The 17,536-nt window shown below is 41.8% G+C and overlaps 1 protein-coding gene across 1 annotated transcript; it reads left to right on the plus strand.

The window, feature by feature from the left end:
• Positions 1 to 2,945: 2,945 nt before the first annotated feature.
• Positions 2,946 to 17,491, plus strand: ACAT1 (acetyl-CoA acetyltransferase 1). The gene is made up of 12 exons (XM_057372498.1): positions 2,946 to 3,033; positions 4,948 to 4,995; positions 7,496 to 7,613; positions 8,543 to 8,638; positions 9,676 to 9,776; positions 12,130 to 12,273; positions 13,961 to 14,111; positions 14,621 to 14,716; positions 15,381 to 15,494; positions 15,859 to 15,923; positions 16,562 to 16,719; positions 17,118 to 17,491. The coding sequence occupies exons 1-12, from the start codon at positions 2,974 to 2,976 to the stop codon at positions 17,236 to 17,238; spliced, it is 1,272 nt and encodes a 423-aa protein (XP_057228481.1). The 5' UTR covers positions 2,946 to 2,973; the 3' UTR covers positions 17,239 to 17,491.
• The last annotated feature ends 45 nt before the right edge of the window (positions 17,492 to 17,536 follow it).

Below are 17,536 nucleotides of genomic sequence, written 5' to 3' on the forward strand. Positions count from 1 at the left end.
AAAAGACTACTCATTTAGCAAGGTATTTTGATGTCTCACTCTGCAAAATTCAAAAGTTGAATTCAGGTTCTGCTCCTAAAAAATGCCACTGTATGAAATTTGCCTGACTTCAAATCTTAACATCTGTTAAGATCAGAATACTTCTTTAAAAAAGTGGAGACTTCCAATTCTTGTTACAATTTTTTAAGTACTTAAGGTTATATGTAGAGCTATTTAGTCTTGCAAATTCTATTTAAAGATGAGCTGTAGTCTTGCAATTTCAGTGTATCGAAGCCATGTGCCATGCCAAAAGTGGCTGGGAATGCCTGACTTGGTTTATGGCATTTGTAAAAAGGGTTATGTCTCTGTGCAACTTACTGGGATGAACTTGGATTGCTGAATATTTTGATTGATTCRTCTCTGAAGTTATTTACAGTAACTTGTATGCCACTGAAAGTTATTGGTGTTGCCACTAGATAGTTGGGACCTTCAGGTAGCTGATCCTGCAGTAAATGTGATGTGGGATCCTGTCATGTGGGAACAGTTGCTTGCCTGAAGGAGTGCTTTTAATGTAATAGCTTTCCCTCTCTGGTTGTCTTTGCCTTTTAATGTGTATCTCTTTTTACATTCCAGCTCCTTTCTTTAGGCTCACCAGCTAACMTCAGTGTTTTGTGCTTTCTGGTACATACTGTGTTTTGAACTATTTGTGTGGAATGAACAGCTGTGTTTGGGTGACTGTTCAGTACTACACATGGCAATTGGCAGTTCTTGCAGGCAGAAMCTTGGTGGCAGGTTGCCATTATTTCCAAACTTTTTTCCCTTTGTTAGGGCAACAAAGTCTTTCATAATGGTTTTCCAGGAGGAGTTCTCTAAAAAGTAGTTATCACAGGAGTTCTTTGGCTGAATCAACTCCTACCACTGTAAATTAATCACAGTTTAATTAGAATTATTGACCTAAATACAAAAGGCTTTAAATCTGGTTCAYTCTTCTGATAAAGTGAGAATGTGGTTTTATTTTCTTTGCTTTACCTGTCAACATAGAATCACAGAATCCTTTAGGTTGGAAAAGACCCTTAAGATCCTTAAGTCCAACCATTAAACCAGCACTGCCAAGTGCACCACTAAACCATGTCCAACAGTGCCACAACAACATGTCTCTTAAATAAGGCCAGGGATGGTGACTCACTGCCCTGGGCAGCCTTGTTCATGAAACATTTCACCCTTAACATGAAAAAAAAAATTCTTAATATCCAATTTAAACCTTTCCTGACACAACCTGAGACCATTATTTTGTTACTTGGTAGAAGAGACCAACCCCACCCCTCTCGACTACAATCTCCTTTCAGGTAGAGTTATAAGATCCCCCCTGAACCTCCTTTTCTCCAGGCTAAACAACCCCAGCTCCCTCAGATGGTCCTCATAGGACTTGTTCTCTTGATACTATCCCTGGACCTGTCAAAATCTCCAGGTAGACATGGTGTCTTGAATTTGATCCTCATTTATTTTAGTGATGGAGATCCACTATGGAAATTCAAGTGGATAACTGTGCTTCAGCTCCTGTATGCAACCTGAAACACCTGGAAGAAAAAACAGCTGTAGGCACGAATGGCAGCATCCCTCTGCTGATCTGGGGCACGGCCAAAGCAAATACCACTTTCTGAGCTAAGGAAGAGTAGCACAAGTGTGACTGTTTTTAATTGTCACTGAACACAAAAATTAGTGACTTTGAAATTAGCACATTATAGGTTTTCTTGGTGAGAAGAGGTGCTGAAAAAATTAAGGGAATGCAGTGTGGGTTTCTTCTACTTTTAAGACCATGGTCTAATATTATGTACATACAGCTCAGGATTTGTCATCTACATCATTGRCTTCTACTACTGAAGACATCGAGGAAAAGAACACACCTCCTGCCTTTCTTGGAGCAGGCATTTGGAAGCTAYTTCAAACGCTGGGCTCGAGCTGGCATCAGTCGTTCTGTGAAGGCAGCTGCCGAGACCGTTCTCAGCCGGGTTTGAATTCTGAGATAGCAGTGTTACGGGTTTRTGCCATGGCCAGGCAGGGAGGAGTTTAAGGGAATTAAGTTGCTGGCTCTCGTGGAAACAGCACGTAGCTACAGCACAAGGGCACGCCAGACACAAAGTGCCCCGGGCTCAGCCAATAATAATCGGCACCTGCATCCCCACCGCCCTTGTCGTGCGCAGGCTGTTTCCGACACGGGTTCCACGTGGGGATTAAATGTCCRCGGCTCAGGTCCGCTTAACCCGCAGCGTGTGCGGGCGAGGGCCGGACCGAGGAGGGGCGGAGCGCAGCCTCCATGCTGGAGAGGACACACCCCCGAGGGCTGGCTCTTTTTCCGCAAGGATCTTCCACGCTGTCTCCATACGGTTCGCCACCAGGGATTTTCCTTCTCCGAGCGGCATCCCAGGCTGCGCGCCCCGGGGCCGTCCCCCGCACCCCCTGTCCCTCTCCCCGCCCCGTGTGGCCCTCGAGCGGCAGCACCGCCGSCGAAARGAACGYGCCTGGMGTTGCGGAATYACAGAATCACAAAATCARTTAGGTTGGAAAAGACCTCTGGGATCATCGAGTCCAAMCGGTGGCCTAACACCGCCATTCTAACCAGACCATGGCACTGCGTCCCACGCCCACTCCTTCTTTAAACACCTCCAGGGACAATGACTCCACCGCCTCTCTGGGCAGTCTACTGCAGTGTCTAATCACCCTTCCTGTGAAGAAATTCCTCCTCATGTCCAGTCCAACGCGGTTCCCGGGGTACGCAAGTTCTGCGCTCGCGGCAGCAGCGGCCCCTCAGACCCCCGCCCCTCCCAGCCCAGCCCCTCTGACGCCGCCACCCGCCTTCCGCAGCAGCCAATGGCGGGGCGGGCGTGGCACCGCCCCGGGCCGCGGGACCAATGGCAGCGGGGAGGGGGCGTGGCCCCGCCGGCTGCAGGCGGTGGTGGGGGTGGCGGTGAAGGTGACGGGGGCGCCGGCGGGAACATGGCGGCGGCAGCGGGGGCTATGCTTTGCGGGCGGCGTCCGGCCGCGGGGCTGCTGCGGGTGAGGCRACCCCGGCCTTCCCTTCTCCTTCCCTGCGCAGTCCCGACCCAGCCGCCGGGTCGGAAAGGCTCCGCCAAGGTCACACCGCCCCTGCGGATGGGCCGGCTGCGCCCCATCCCCTCACCTTTGCGGGACCCCCGGCCCAGGGAGGGAGCCGAGGGGAGGGAGAGGGTCCCGGGCCGGGTGGGGGGTGAGGTGAAGCCGCTGCTGGGTGAAGGGCGGTCTGTCCCGCCCTCGCACGCCCGGGCCCCGCAGTAAGCACGGCGGAACCTTTATCCGCGATCCAGAGCGCGGCTTTTTCCACTGTSGGCGCCGGGAGTGCCGAGCCCTCTCCCGGCGCTCCAGCGCCTTCSTGCGCAGTCAGCTGCCCCATCCAGCGCCCTTGGACCATCCGGCACTCGCTGCAGCCATAGGGATGCGCAGCAGCTGTCTCCAGGCGGGACAGGAAGCGCGTTGGAGTTCTCTAATTAAGCAATATAAATATATAAAATTGCACCTGTAGGTATTGTTTCTCAGCTGGGCGCTGGGATGCAGCTGCYGGCTGTGCCTGCCTTGCCTGGGGCGCTGGTGTTCGACGCGGCGGCAGAAAGCTGTGCTGAGAAGAAAAGGAGGGCAGGTGGATCGCATCCGAATTGCCATATGCAAAGCTGAAGGTTGCATTTTACCAGCTGTAGAAATGGGGCGCTGCTGCTTTTTTTTTGACTTTTTTTTTTTTTTTTTTTTAAGTAATCTGTAATCGACAACGGGGCATGAGCACTCCTAGCAGAACACTTCTAAGCCAGTTGCACTTGGTAAACAATTATCTGGTTTGCCCGGTTTAAAATTCAGACGTTGTGCAGTAAGGGTATTTTTCGGTAGTATAGGTATTTATTTTGCTCGGCAGGGTTTTTGTTTGGCTATGTTTTTTTGACAYTAACTATTGAAAGCACTGCTGTCAAAAGCCCTGTAGGAACATAATTCCTTTTCAGGGAGAAGTTTAATTTAAAACTTCCTGCTGCCTATTATAACCTGAGCTAGGGAGAAAAAAAAAGACRAACAAAAGTCCCCAAACCTGTAAACAAAACAATAATCAAACAACAATTAGTCTTTGGTTAGTTGAAGTTGTTAAATGATTAGGAGAAACAGACTAAACTTTCGTGTTGCGGGCACAACCAGAAGGCATTCTCTAATTTATAAAAATGGTGGTGTTCTTGTGGTGTCCTTAAGCATTTGTTTTTAATTAGTATTTGTTTAGTTGTAATACAGTAATGACCAGAAGTTTTCAGTGTGCTGGAATGTTGTCTGAGGAAATGGCTGAAGAAAGTGGTTTAAACCACTRATGGAAAGATCATTCTGTTAATATACGAAACTGTGCCTGCAGATATAATTTTGTATCTTTGCACTGCTTGATTAGATGGAGCTACTAGCTGGTGAATTAGACTGCTCAAATAATCCCTTTTTCTTGGTTTTATTATCCTATTTTGGTGTGATGTTCTGAATTCATTATCSTCATTTTGGTTCATGGAAGACCRAGGGAATGGAAACTGKAGATGCAAACTGCCACTGTTTGAAAAGCAGTGGAGTTAATGACAGGAATGAATGACCCAAAGTCCAGGGAAGCAAGCAGAGGGGCTAGTTAACTTTTTCAAGATAACACCASTCACATATGCTGTAGCTGTAGATAACACACTTGGACAGAACGAATTGGGTTTTGTTTTTGAAGGAGTATGGGTTATTTTTCGGAAAACATTTTATCACAGATGTTACGGTGGGACTGTATTATACTACACTTCTTTTAAAAGTCATGTTACGATTTTTTTAATATTTTTTCAGTGTTTCTTAGATATTAATGACTTCTATGAAAATGGTACATTACTGAAACATCATGGCATTGGCTTTCTTCATATGAATTTCTGAGCATTTTCTTATTTTCAGGCTCTGAAATACACAAGCCGTGGCTATGCATCACAGCGTACTTTAAATGTAAGTATAAAGCACTATCTGACTAATAAAATGCTATTTAAAATTTGTTTGTTAATCACTGACATTTTTAAGAAAATCACAAAAGAACTGCTTTAAAGTCAATGTCACTTGTGTTCAAGCCACATTTTACTGAGAAAACTGTAATAGAAGTCAGATTGCCATTTTTATTTTCATTTGCCAAGTGTTTGATAGTGTGGGACAAAAATAGAAATTTTGTCAGCTGACGTAAGCTTCATGTAACTATGGACCCAGAATGGGAAAAGACWGGAGATATAAACTGATCCCTTTGAAATTGTTYGTGTTACCCTGCAACTTGCTGTTACAACATAAAAGATGAGGGCAAGTATGTTACTRTCACTGAAGTCAATCATGGTGAAGGTGTTACAGTAATAGGCATCCCTTCTTAGTTTTAAACAAGTATCATTTGTCTTTGTTTATTTTTTTTCTAGTGTTTTCTTTCTTTGTCTGTCTGTCTAAATGACAAAACCTCACGACCAAACCCTGTAAAGTTTTATGCTTAACTTCCCCTGAAACCAATACAGATGGAGAAACCAATACATTGCTGCTGCCCGGGGCAGCCAGAGGTCTGACATGTTCTTGTGCTACTCACTCTCAAGTAGACATGTGGCTGCAACACTAAAGCTAAGAGATTAAGAGTTATTTGTTYTGAGGGGCTACTAGTATAGGGCTGAACATCATACAGTGTCGTAAAGTACTGCTGATTTGTTCTGCTGGGACCTGGGAACTTCTCCGAGCGGAGAAGTGTTTCCTTATGTTCAGTGGGAGCTCCTTTGTATCAGTTTGTGCCCACTGGTCCTGTCACTTGGCACYGCTGAAAAGAGTTTGGCTCTGCCTTCTTTGCACCCTCTCTCCAGTATTCATATACCTGGATGAGGTGCCCCTGTTGAAGTTTTCTGTGTGGCAGCACAATACTCTGGTGTATCAGCTGTTCCTCCCAGCTTGGTGTCACCAGCAAACCTGCTGAGGGTGCTCTGTACCATCATCCGCTTCATTAATGAAGATGTTAAACAGGACTGGGCCCAGTACTGACCCCGGGGGCACATCACTGGTAACTTATCTCCAGCCAGACTTTGTGCCACTATCACTWCTCCCAGGCTGGCCATTCAGCCATTTTCTATCCACCTCACTCTGCTTATCCAGCCCATACTTCATTGGCTTCTGTGTGAGAATCTTATGGGAGACAGTGGTGAAGGTTCACTGTGGTCTAGRCAGACAATGTCTGCTCTCCCCTCATCTACCAAACCAGTCACTTCACTGTAGAAGGTTTGGTAGTTTGTCTGAGCCTGGCTGCCCTGGTGAATCCATGCTGATGACTCCTRATGATTTTCTTGTTTGTGTTCATGTAAAAAATGGTTTTCACTATTAGTTGTTTTGTCACCTTTCCAGGGCTTAGGGTGAGGCTGACTAACCTGTWGTTCCCTGGGTCCTTTTTCTTACTCTCCTTGGGGATAGGAGTGCTGCTTGGCTTTTCTCCAGTCCTTGGACACCTGTCACAATTGCTGTGACCATTCCAACACTATTGAGAGTGACCTTAAAAAGTCACTTGCCAGCTCCTGCAGCACTCATGGGCAAATCTGATCAGAGACCATGGATTTATGTAGGTCCAGTTTGCCCTGAYTTGTTCCTCTTCCACTAAGCGTACACCTTCCTTTCTCCATGCTCTCCCCAGTTTCTGGGGTCTGGGATTTYTGAAGGCTGGTCTTAGTACTTGAAGAATGAGGCAAAGAAGGCATTCAGTACTTCAGCTTTGTCCTTTGTCACCATGTCCTGTGCTCTGTTCAGCAGCAGGCTCATATTTTCCACGCTTCTTAGTGCTCATGGAAGCTCTTCCTGTTGCCTTTGACATCCMTTGCCAGATTCAATTCTTGGCTTTCATAACCTCATCCCTGCATGCTCAGCCCATRTGCCAGATTTGCAGTCCCCATTTCCATCTCCTGTATGGTTCATTTTTGTGTATGAGTTTTGGTGTCYATCCTGCTGTTTTTACCTGACTTAACTGCTTGCTGSAATGGACTGCTCTGGAGCTTGGAAGGAGTAATCTTTGGACATTAACCAGCTTTCCCCCTTTGCTCCAGGGTGYTTGRGATTCTYGCAAACATCATCGAGTCCAAGGCTRAGCTCAATGYACTYCAGCTGTTCTGTCACATAAAGGGCAAGCCTCCTCCTCTTCCCCTCCTTCTTTGTCATCTTGGCCTGTCCTTCCTAAAAAGCCCTTATCCYTGCATGCAATGCTCCAGCCATTGGAGCCATGTCACCACAGCTCCATGATCCTGAGGTTGTAGTGCTGTGGCTGCACACTGATTTTACATTTACTCTCCATGCTGCATGCATTAATAAAGATTTGAGTGCTCTGAAACACTTGGAGCATAAAAGAGAAGCTGTGACATCAATGAAAGAATGAGTGGATACATTAAAAAATAGTGGTATATGTGTGCAATTGTGAGAGAGACTGACTTTTACTCCATTCTTCTGCCCTTAGGAGGTGGTGATAGCAAGTGCTGTGAGGACACCAATTGGATCTTTCCAAGGATCCCTTTCATCTTTGCCAGCTGCCAAACTTGGTTCCATTGCAATTAAAGGAGCAATTGACAGAGCAGGTATGTATATTCATTTTTTATCCTGTGACGAAGAAAACCTCAAGTGGCTCAGAACAGCATTATTCTGTATCTTTTTCAATTGCTTGGTAATGTAAAAAAAACCAGAATGTCCTGTGTTTTTTTTCTCCTGTGGCATTTTTAAGTCTATCCACAAATGTCATTCAGGTAAAGTTGACTGTCAGGCTTTGGTTCAATCTGAATTAAGTGCTGCCTCTAGGTGTACAATATTACCTAGGGATATCTGAGCTAGTCCAAATATGATTGAAAYATGCTAATTGTTTTTTTGGGATGAGCTTTTATGACATGTGTAAGCTGATGCAAAAGCTACTTGTTGTTGAGACCAGTGGCCTTTCCTTTCCCTGTCCGTTTTTAATGTGGGCACATGCACTCAAAGGACAGCCTTATGAGTCTTTTGATGGTTTCAATCTAGAAATCAAAAAAGTCTTTTTCGGAGAGAGGAGGGTTAGTATCACAAGAATTTGGACACCAGTGGTGTTGCAAGAGATGCAGCAGGAGARCAGGCCTCTTCTCTCTGGTGGCAACTTGTTGTGGCCTTGGCTTGCCCTTACTAAACAAACAAACGACCAACTCTCTTTAGACACAATTGAAGCACATAAAAGGTTTTGTGTATTTAAAATGAAATGAAAATTTAGCTTCTCAGTGGTTACTGAGACTTGGAAACGCTGACTTTAGTGAACTAACTGTAGCTTGTTCTGCAGGGTGCTAAGGAAATTCTCTTCTCTGAGGGCTGCCAGTTTACTATATTCTGTGAATATGGGTAGAGGGTAGAGATCTGGGATGCACCCACAGGAGCCTGAGTGCTGTTAGAACATGAGTTGGATGTGGCAAGTTTCACTAGTCTTTGATRAAAAACTTCTGTGGGAACCTTTGTCAAAAGGATCCTGAATTAAAACAATTTTGTTTTATAGGTATMCCTGCAGAGGAAGTGAAAGAGGCCTATATGGGCAATGTCCTGCAGGCTGGACAAGGACAAGCTCCAGCAAGACAGGCAGTCTTGGGTGCAGGTATTCATTCTCTTGACACTGAGGGTGAAGGCTTTCTGTCCTTACGTAGCTGGAGTGTGTTTTGCTGTGAGTTAAAGCAGAGTGGTGGGCAGCCTTGTCAGGACCATGTGTGTACGCTTTTTTCCATGTGGTGGGTGAAGGATGCATGCTGCTCTCACGTAARCAGGATGCTACTGCCTACAGTGTTTGCAGAACCTGGAGAAGACTAYTGGAGACCAGGGTGGTAATTCTGCAGTACTTTACATTAATGGTGTATGCTGTTCTGAATCTTTTACCAAACAGCCTTTTTTTGGTTCAGTATATAATTTTTCTTAGATCTTACTGGATAAGGAGTYACTGAGTTTCCTTCAACTCAATGTATGCCATTACACTCTTCTGTTTTCTGTGAGGATGAGATTCCATACCTAAGCATGTTTCTAGAAAAGCCTATGGGGTCAGGGAAGAACTGTATACTTTCTTGGCCCTGTCCCTGTATATTTTTGAGGGAGAAGTAACTGCTTCCTTGTAAGGCAAAGTGATAARTATGGTTCTTTTCTTTCACAGAATTGTGGAGTTATTTGGGTTGGAAGGGACCTTAAAGATCTACTTCCAAGTCCACTGCTGTGGGCAGGAACACCTTCCACTAGATCAGGTTGCTCAGAGCCCTGCCCAGCCTGGTCCGTGGTCTGTCTTGTTACCAGTTGCTAAATTCTGCAGCTTCTTAATGCTTTTTCAGCCTTGGAAGCTTCTTAGAGGCAGGGATCGGGGTTTTGGGAACAGGAGTAGTACTGCAGTGCCTTCCTTGATTTTCCATTTCCTTGCTTTCCCCTTTATCACAAGTCAGTTGCTGGAAGGCGTGAAACAACAGGAGTCTCCAAGAAGGATGGTAACTATGGAGAAGGGTAGATAAACTGCCCTGGCAGGCTAAATAGTGCAAGCTGGACRTCCTGGGCTTAGATAAAAATTGGTGCCATATGAAATGTTGCTGAAACACCAATRAAATATTAAGTGTCTACCCTTTAAATAACACAGTTGTTCAAACAACTTCTTTGACTCAGGTCTGCCAATCGCCACACCTACTACAACTGTCAATAAAGTCTGTGCTTCAGGGATGAAATCCATCATGATGGCAGCACAAAGCCTGATGTGTGGGAGTCAGGTATGTGGATTTTAGTGCTGTTCTGTGGAAAAAMCACACAGTTAATGTTCTAGATCCTGTCCTACCAATGACTGTGCTCTTTGATTTGGGATTGTGTTTTGGCTTGGGATAATAAATAATTAGCAAGGGTTTGTTTTGTTTATGCAACCCTAATTTTGTAGTCATTTAAGTATGTTTTCGTTTAAACCAGAAAAAATACATATTCTAAYTGGAAAATTGTCAAATATGTTTTAGAGCTGATAAACAGGGTGGATTCTTTTGGGGGGTATTCACATCATCTCTCTACTGCTCTACCTCCACCCCACCTACCAATTCAGCCCCCAAAATATAATGAAAGGAATTTTCAAGCTTTCAGTTTTGAAAATCGGAAGAAATTTTTATAGACCTGACTTTCAGATACTTTTAACACTGAAATGAATTCAGTACACCTGTTCAAGCAATGTTGTTTCCAAGTACACTAAAGATTTTTCAGGCTTTTTATATAGTTTTAGAAGAAAAGGAATTTATTGTTGCTGAATAAGTATTCATTAAAGAGCTTGATGAAGGGGAATTGCTCATCTCTGTTAACTTTTTTCCAATATTTTCTATACAATGGGAAAAATACTATCACTTGATGGGAGGATAAGAGAATGCATCATTTGCAGTAAGTCATTAAATACTGTGCAGCAAAGAATGTGGGAGAAGTGTGAATGTGGAGGAAGACATTTCAGTTTTGTTTTTAATTCCATACCCAAAGCATTTTGGTAGCATCTTTGGTTCTGGAAGTGAAAATATAATCAGTTCAATATATATTTTTGGCTTACAAAGTGGCTCATAAATGAGGAGTACTTTTATGTGTGTGTTTGGAGCAAAAGTTAAAATATTTAGGTTCTGGTGTCCCTTCTATGGAAATCACAGTGTAACTGGAGTTAAGCAACTGCTATATTGCTTTGGCCTTGCCCTGCAGAGAGCAGCRCTTTATCTGGGGCCTGATGAAATTGGTGGAAATCTTGTCACCAGACTTTGAACCTGGTCCAGCATGTCTTTGTAAACAGCTACATTTGGATTTAGTCATTTATATCCAATGACTCTGAGAGTGGTTGTGCCTTAGGTTGGTTTGACAGATGTAGGCCATGAGCTCTGAATAGAACTGGAGTTTTCAGCTGAATTAATCATATGAGCTGTGCTGCCAATCTCAGCAAAAGCAGAGACTCAGCCAGTTTTAGTGTCTTAGAGTAATAAATTAGGGGAGGGGAGTTCATATTGGTTTGTTTTTCCTGGCTGTGAACTGTGAGGTATCTGTGGAATGACAGTCAGTGATGGTTCCCAGTGTCTTGAGTCAGTGTACACCACTRTATAAACAATTGTATTGGCTCCCTCTCCAGTTCTTTCCAATTTATCTTGCTTTTCAGTTTTGTCTCCAGCCTTCTTTCTCTTCTTTATTGCTTCATATCACTGTTCCTAGACATAGTTTATAATCTGTTCTGAATTAAGCCATTGTTTCTCTGAGTCTTAACTTGAAAAAAAACAAAAAAGTTTTCATCTTCTTACTGTTTTGTGTAAAATGTTTTTTAGTTTACATGAATAGCACTGTGGAACTCTTAAGGACTTGCACTTCTATGTATTTTTCTTATATTTATTTGTATTTCAAATATGCCATTAAAYACCACTGTGTCTATTCTTCACATCCTGAAATCCTAGGGATTTTGGGGCAATAGTCTGATGAACAGTGGCTATAGTCCCTATAGCTTTCCTGTTTCCACTGTTTTCCACTGTTCTGTTTGCTTTGTTTAACTTGAAAAGTACARTAACTTATAAATGCCCATAATTATTCAAGTTATGTAATCATTAAATACTAATGTGTCTTTTTTTTGTGGCCTTTTCAGATGATAAAACCATATTGTAAGACATCTGTTTTTACATAGTAAGATGAAACAGTATTATGTAAGACTGCAGGTACTTGTAAATCTCCTGTCTCTTCATATTCTGACTAYTGTTTGTTCCAAAGGGATATGGATCTTGGAATGAAGAAGAAAAATTAGAAACTTTCAGGAAAAAAAGAACCTATAAAAATAAAATTTCTAATTTGATCTTTTGAATCTTTTGACATAAGAGTCTAAGAGATCAACGTGGGTCTTGCTGCTTTCAACAGCTGCATACCACACGGCAGTCCACTTGTGCTGCCAGGGTAGATTACAAACTTCAGTTACTCCTGCTGTTAGCTTTTTAAATGCTTAAAAGGTTTCTTTTCCTTTCTCTAAGACTCCTCAGAAATATGAAACACCCATGCTTAAACCTTTGCTAGTATTTTTTCCTACAAGTCTTGGAAAACACATTGCAAGATTGTTAATTTTGGCTTGTTTCCTTTGGGCAGGATGTCATGGTTGCTGGTGGAATGGAGAGCATGTCTAATGTTCCCTATACGATGAGCAGAGGGGCAACACCTTATGGAGGAGTAAAGCTGGAAGACCTGATAGTGAAAGATGGGCTGACAGATGCTTACAACCATATCCATATGGTAAATATTCCTGCACAGTGCCAATATATCAACTACAGACCTGATGAAGCTCTGAGGAGCTTGCTTGTAGTTGCTAAGAAGCTGCTTCATCAAGCAAGCCTGGAAATGAGGAGGAAAAAGTCTTCYATTTCCAGGTTTCCTGCAGTAGCTGTAATGGAGGGGCTGGACACCAAAATAGCACAGCAATTTGTGTGTTAGTATTTACCTCTCTCTGAAGTCTGAATATCCTAAAGCAGGGATTAAGAGAAAAAATAATTCTGCTACTGATGGATTGCTATTGCTGTATCTGAGGAAGAGAGCATTAAAGTTACTTGGCATCTTGGAGAGTACCTGCTCTGTAGGATCCAGCAGGCTCATGTTTTTTCCCTCCCCCAATGTACATATCTCATATCTTCTGTGGGAAGATTTCAGTCATCTGGTGTGCTTACTCATCAGCAGGGTAACTTAAATTGCACAGACAAGAGCAAACTTAGGATGGGTTTAGAAAACAACTGATGCAAAGATAGTCAAGAATAATCACCAGGGAAGAAAAGTTTGAAAAGAGAATAGCTACTTTCAGCTTATGAATATTTCTGACCTTTACCAATGGTAATTGACAACTGTAGGGCATTATTGATTGATCAGTTWGTGTTCTTGATGGGGTACAGGATAACATGTCATGAAGAATTTTTACTTTGACCCATAGATTTGATACAGACCTTACTTGTGTGTATTTATTCAGATCTATTCTTTTTGTACTGTAGTGCTTAGGCTATTGGTAGAAACTCATTCCCACATTTCAGCTAAAATGGATTTTGAATTGTGAAGATTTTATGGGAATCTAAACGGCGGCTTTGATAGTTCCCTTATGTGAGGAAAAACTTTAGTAGTTGGTTGTAATACATAAAGTTTTAGTAGACTGGGACAGTATTTTGGAGCCTTTTGTCTTTCTTATAGCTCCTGTAGGTTTTTTAGAAAGCCTTAACAGTCCGTGTGAGAATCTATGAGAAAGTCCATAGGATGGCCTTAGGAACTCACTCTTGTCAGTGTTTTGCAATAGTCTTGAGTTGCTGATGCTAGGAAGGGAAGACTTTAAATTCAATAATTACACAGAAGGGATTATTTTTAAAARATGTTGTCATTGGATATTTAGTGTTGATAATGAATAGTGTGTGTATAAATACAATCATGGTTTACCCATATATAAAATTATTYGGTTATTGCATTCTACTGATTTCATTCGTTATTATGCAAAAGGGATGCATACTTCTATTTCTACAGTTTTTATAGATTCTGAAGGCTAATTAAGCTCTGTGTGTTGACCTATTCTTGTAATCTTTGGAATAGGCAAGGTAATAACAGAGTGAAAACACTAGGAAAATGATGTCACCAATGTCTGTAAGCACTTTAAAACTTACTTTTGCATGCAGTTTTTTAATTGGAGAAAAGAAAAGCACTTGTAAGGGAGAAAACTTGTAAGGGAAATTCCTCTATGACTTTGATCATCTGGATCCAGAAAACATTTGCTAAATCTGAAGATATTTCAAAACCAGAGGTTACTATTTGATCATGACTGTGTAAATCAGAAACGGACACCAAATATTAGTCAYATTCAGTTCTAGAAATCTGCTGGTTGAGTCTTTTTCTGTTGTAGTTGTGCTTTGCATCTTCAGAAATACCAAACCTAACAGGCCTGGTTTTCCCCAAGGGCAACTGTGCTGAGAATACTGCAAAAAAGTTCACTATTTCCCGGGAGGAACAAGACATTTACGCCATAGGATCTTACACCAAAAGCAAAACAGCCTGGGACTCAGGAGTATTGAAAAATGAAATAGTTCCTGTCACTATTTCCAAAAAAGGTATTGTGGAAAGGTGTGTTCAGTGCAAATTGTGTTGTTTAAACATGCAAATCTCAGGAACGTTAATTTTGATCACCTAAGAATTTTCTTTTGTTCACCAGATTTTCTGGTGAACAGAAGTCAGTGACCTGTAGTCTGGYTTTTGTTTTTCAATTTTTCCTTAATGTTACACGCTGTATCTTCTTTCTTTTTTGKCTAAGTGAAAGATGAGCTATTGAATTCAGTTACAGCTTAAGGACATCTGTGTTTTAATTTACATTAAAGATATGCTCTTCGTCCCTTTTGTTCAGCCACTGGGAAATAAAAATGGATTTGCTGTGAGTAAATTTAATTAAGGAATAGTTTTTTTTTTTCAGTTTTTGTCAACATCTGTCTTGATGAGCATTTTACGTTCATTTGCACTTTTTTACTGAAGTAAGTTATTTATATAAGGCAGCATTTAGTCAAAGTACCCTGTTAGACTGTCCTAAGAATGTTCTGTAAAATACCAAACCAAATCTGAATTTCAGGAAAGCCAGATACTGAAGTGAAAGAAGATGAAGAATACAAACGTGTCGATTTCAGTAAGGTTCCGAAGCTGAAGACTGTTTTCCAAAAAGAAAATGGTAAATATCGTTAAACGAACTTAATTTTCTGCTAAGTGCAAGGATACTTTGTCAGGGTCAGGTGTACTGTTCACAAGAGCTTGAATGCCCAACAATAGACCCTTTATTTTTAAATGTCTGCTGAGATAAAGAAATATTCTGTACAACAGCATGGATTGGATTAAAAGAACCTTAAACCAGTGGGTACCTCTGTTTGGGATATCCATTAAAAAACGACTGACCCAGACTGGTTTTGCCCTTGGCTTAGGCAAGTAGAGGCTCTTGTTGCAGTGGCAGCTATGTTGCCTTTAGAGTGGCCATTGCTTCCTGAATCTGTAATTGATAAACCTTCCTGGCTAACTCACAGTTGCCCCTCTGAGCTGGAATTCAAACAACCCCTTCTGAGCTGGAATTCAGTGAAAATGCCAGCAATGCAGCTGCCATGGAAGGCATGATCTAAATTAGCACTGGGATAAGGATACAAATACCTGTGGCTGTGCTTGTTTAAATCAAACAGGTATCAAAAACTACCTCATTTTTAGTTGACTCAGTGCAACAGGTGTCACCATATGATTGAGACTTCATGTTCATTGAACTCAGGGAAAAATAATCCTTAACAGAATAAATACAGGCTGTTTTGTGTAACACTTTCACCTCTGTCTAAGGAATGTTTTACCTTTTCTAGGAACTGTTACAGCTGCTAATGCCAGTACTCTAAATGATGGAGCAGCTGCTTTGGTGCTGATGACRACAGAGGCAGCCAAGAGACTGAAAGTCAAACCATTGGCTAAGATAGTAGGTATGATCTTTCTYATCTCTGGGACAGTCCTGGAAAATGTTCCCAGTGAGCTCACAGACTGGGAGTCCTGTTTGGCTCATTACCTGACATTATGCTGCATCTGCTCGGTACAATCCTTGTAATTTCAAGTGTTACACTAGCAGACTTTTGACCATAAACAGAATTTCCTATATATAGTAAAACTAAAAATCTGAAAATATTATTGTGTCCTTACTTTTAGGGCACTAAATTTTTGATGCATCTATTTCATGGACCATGGTACTCAGAATTTTTCTATCTTGGCAGGGTTTGCTGCTTGCATGAAAGAATTAATGGATGGTAAAAAACACGAGGTCTTTAAACACTTTTTATTATTTTTTTTCAGCTTTCGCAGATGCTGCTGTCGATCCTATTGACTTTCCAATTGCACCTGCATACGCTGTTCCCAAGGTAAGAATAAAACTGAATGGGTTTAAAAAAAAAAAAAGAAAAACTTCCCTAGCATTCCACTGTTGGTTTATCCCTCAGTGGGCCTTCATGAATTAAGATTGACATTATAATAATATCATAAATACRAAGAACCGATGTTTTTCAGAGGATCAAGGCTGGAATGCAGATGTTCAGAGCTAACATTTCTCACAGCTATTTTGAAAGAGAGTATTATTCTATACTGCTTTTAGCAACTTTGGGCATGTTTACACCTTTGAAGGTTTGCAGCTTATATGGCTAAAAAGCAAAATAAATACGGTTATGCAAGGATAGACTCGTCCTAAAAGGAACTGAAGAGAAGCATATGGTGTGAGGCAGTACTGTGTCAGTTTAAACTGACTTACTGTAGCAGCAATCTTGGTGTGTGATGGAAATGTATCCTTGGTATGGGCTACTCTCTGCTGCTTCTTTGGTGAAAACTCAAATTTGTGCTGCAGTCTCTCAGTTTTGCTTTTTCCCATCTGRCAGAGGTTCCAAAATGTGAATTTGTGAAACAGAGTATGAGCAGCCTGAGTTATTGACTTCAAAACAGACCAATTATTTGTATAATTAGTTTCCTAATTTTTTTCATAGTAGTAATTATTTTTTGTTATTTCTAGATTTTAAGTCAGACAGGCCTGAAAAAAGAAGATATTGCAATGTGGGAAATTAACGAAGCATTCAGTGTCGTAGTGCTGGCCAATATTAAAATGCTGGACATTGATCCACAGAAAGTAAATGTTAATGGAGGTGCTGTCTCTCTTGGACATCCAATAGGGTAAGCAAAATAAGCACTGTGTTTTGCTTTGCACAGAGCTTTAAGCAAATAGGAGTATGTTTGAATTTAATAATTATTATAGATTTGGTTGTGGGAGATGTATTCCCTCCTTTGAAAGAGCTTTGCTCGATGTAGAAATACTTCGTAACATACACGCTGACACAGAGGTAATTTCTTTCTCCTGAAGAAATTTTAGATACACATACACAAAACTCGGTGTTTAAGAACCTTTGTGTTTATTCCTCTCTAGCTCCAGTACTTCCTCTGTATCACATATGCCTGTAGATGAAAGGGTTGGGCCTTCTTGTTGGTACTATATTCTGCCAACTGCCCTGTGTGGGTCAAACTAAGAATTTCCCTTAAACTAAGCGATGTCCTTTCCTTTTCCTTGTATTTAGAATGTCTGGAGCAAGAATCGTTGTTCACATGGCCCATGCTTTGAAAGCGGGACAATATGGTCTTGCAGGGATCTGCAATGGAGGAGGAGGTGCTTCTGCAATACTGATACAGAAGCTGTAGCCCAAGGAGCATCAGAAACACAGCCTTAAATGCTCTCTGATCAAAATTATGAGTGGTAGCTGTTACTGCATTCATCCACTGATTGATAAGTAAGATGTAACTGCTATTCTAAAATTTCCTGAAGCATCATGATTACTGATCCAGACAACTGGGCTTTTATTGCTTTATCAGTGCAAGTTTTTATACAGTACAAATAAAAAATGTTGAATTATAATTCTGGCTTGAAACCTGACAATAAAGAATGTTAACTGTGGCTCCCTCTATCACTGATGTGTCATTTCTACAGGGCCCTTGAAAA

The sequence above is a fragment of the Malurus melanocephalus genome, unplaced genomic scaffold, assembly GCF_030028575.1.
Source record: "Malurus melanocephalus ecotype Western Australia unplaced genomic scaffold, MMel_1.1 scaffold_172, whole genome shotgun sequence".
NCBI classification, from domain to species: domain Eukaryota; kingdom Metazoa; phylum Chordata; class Aves; order Passeriformes; family Maluridae; genus Malurus; species Malurus melanocephalus.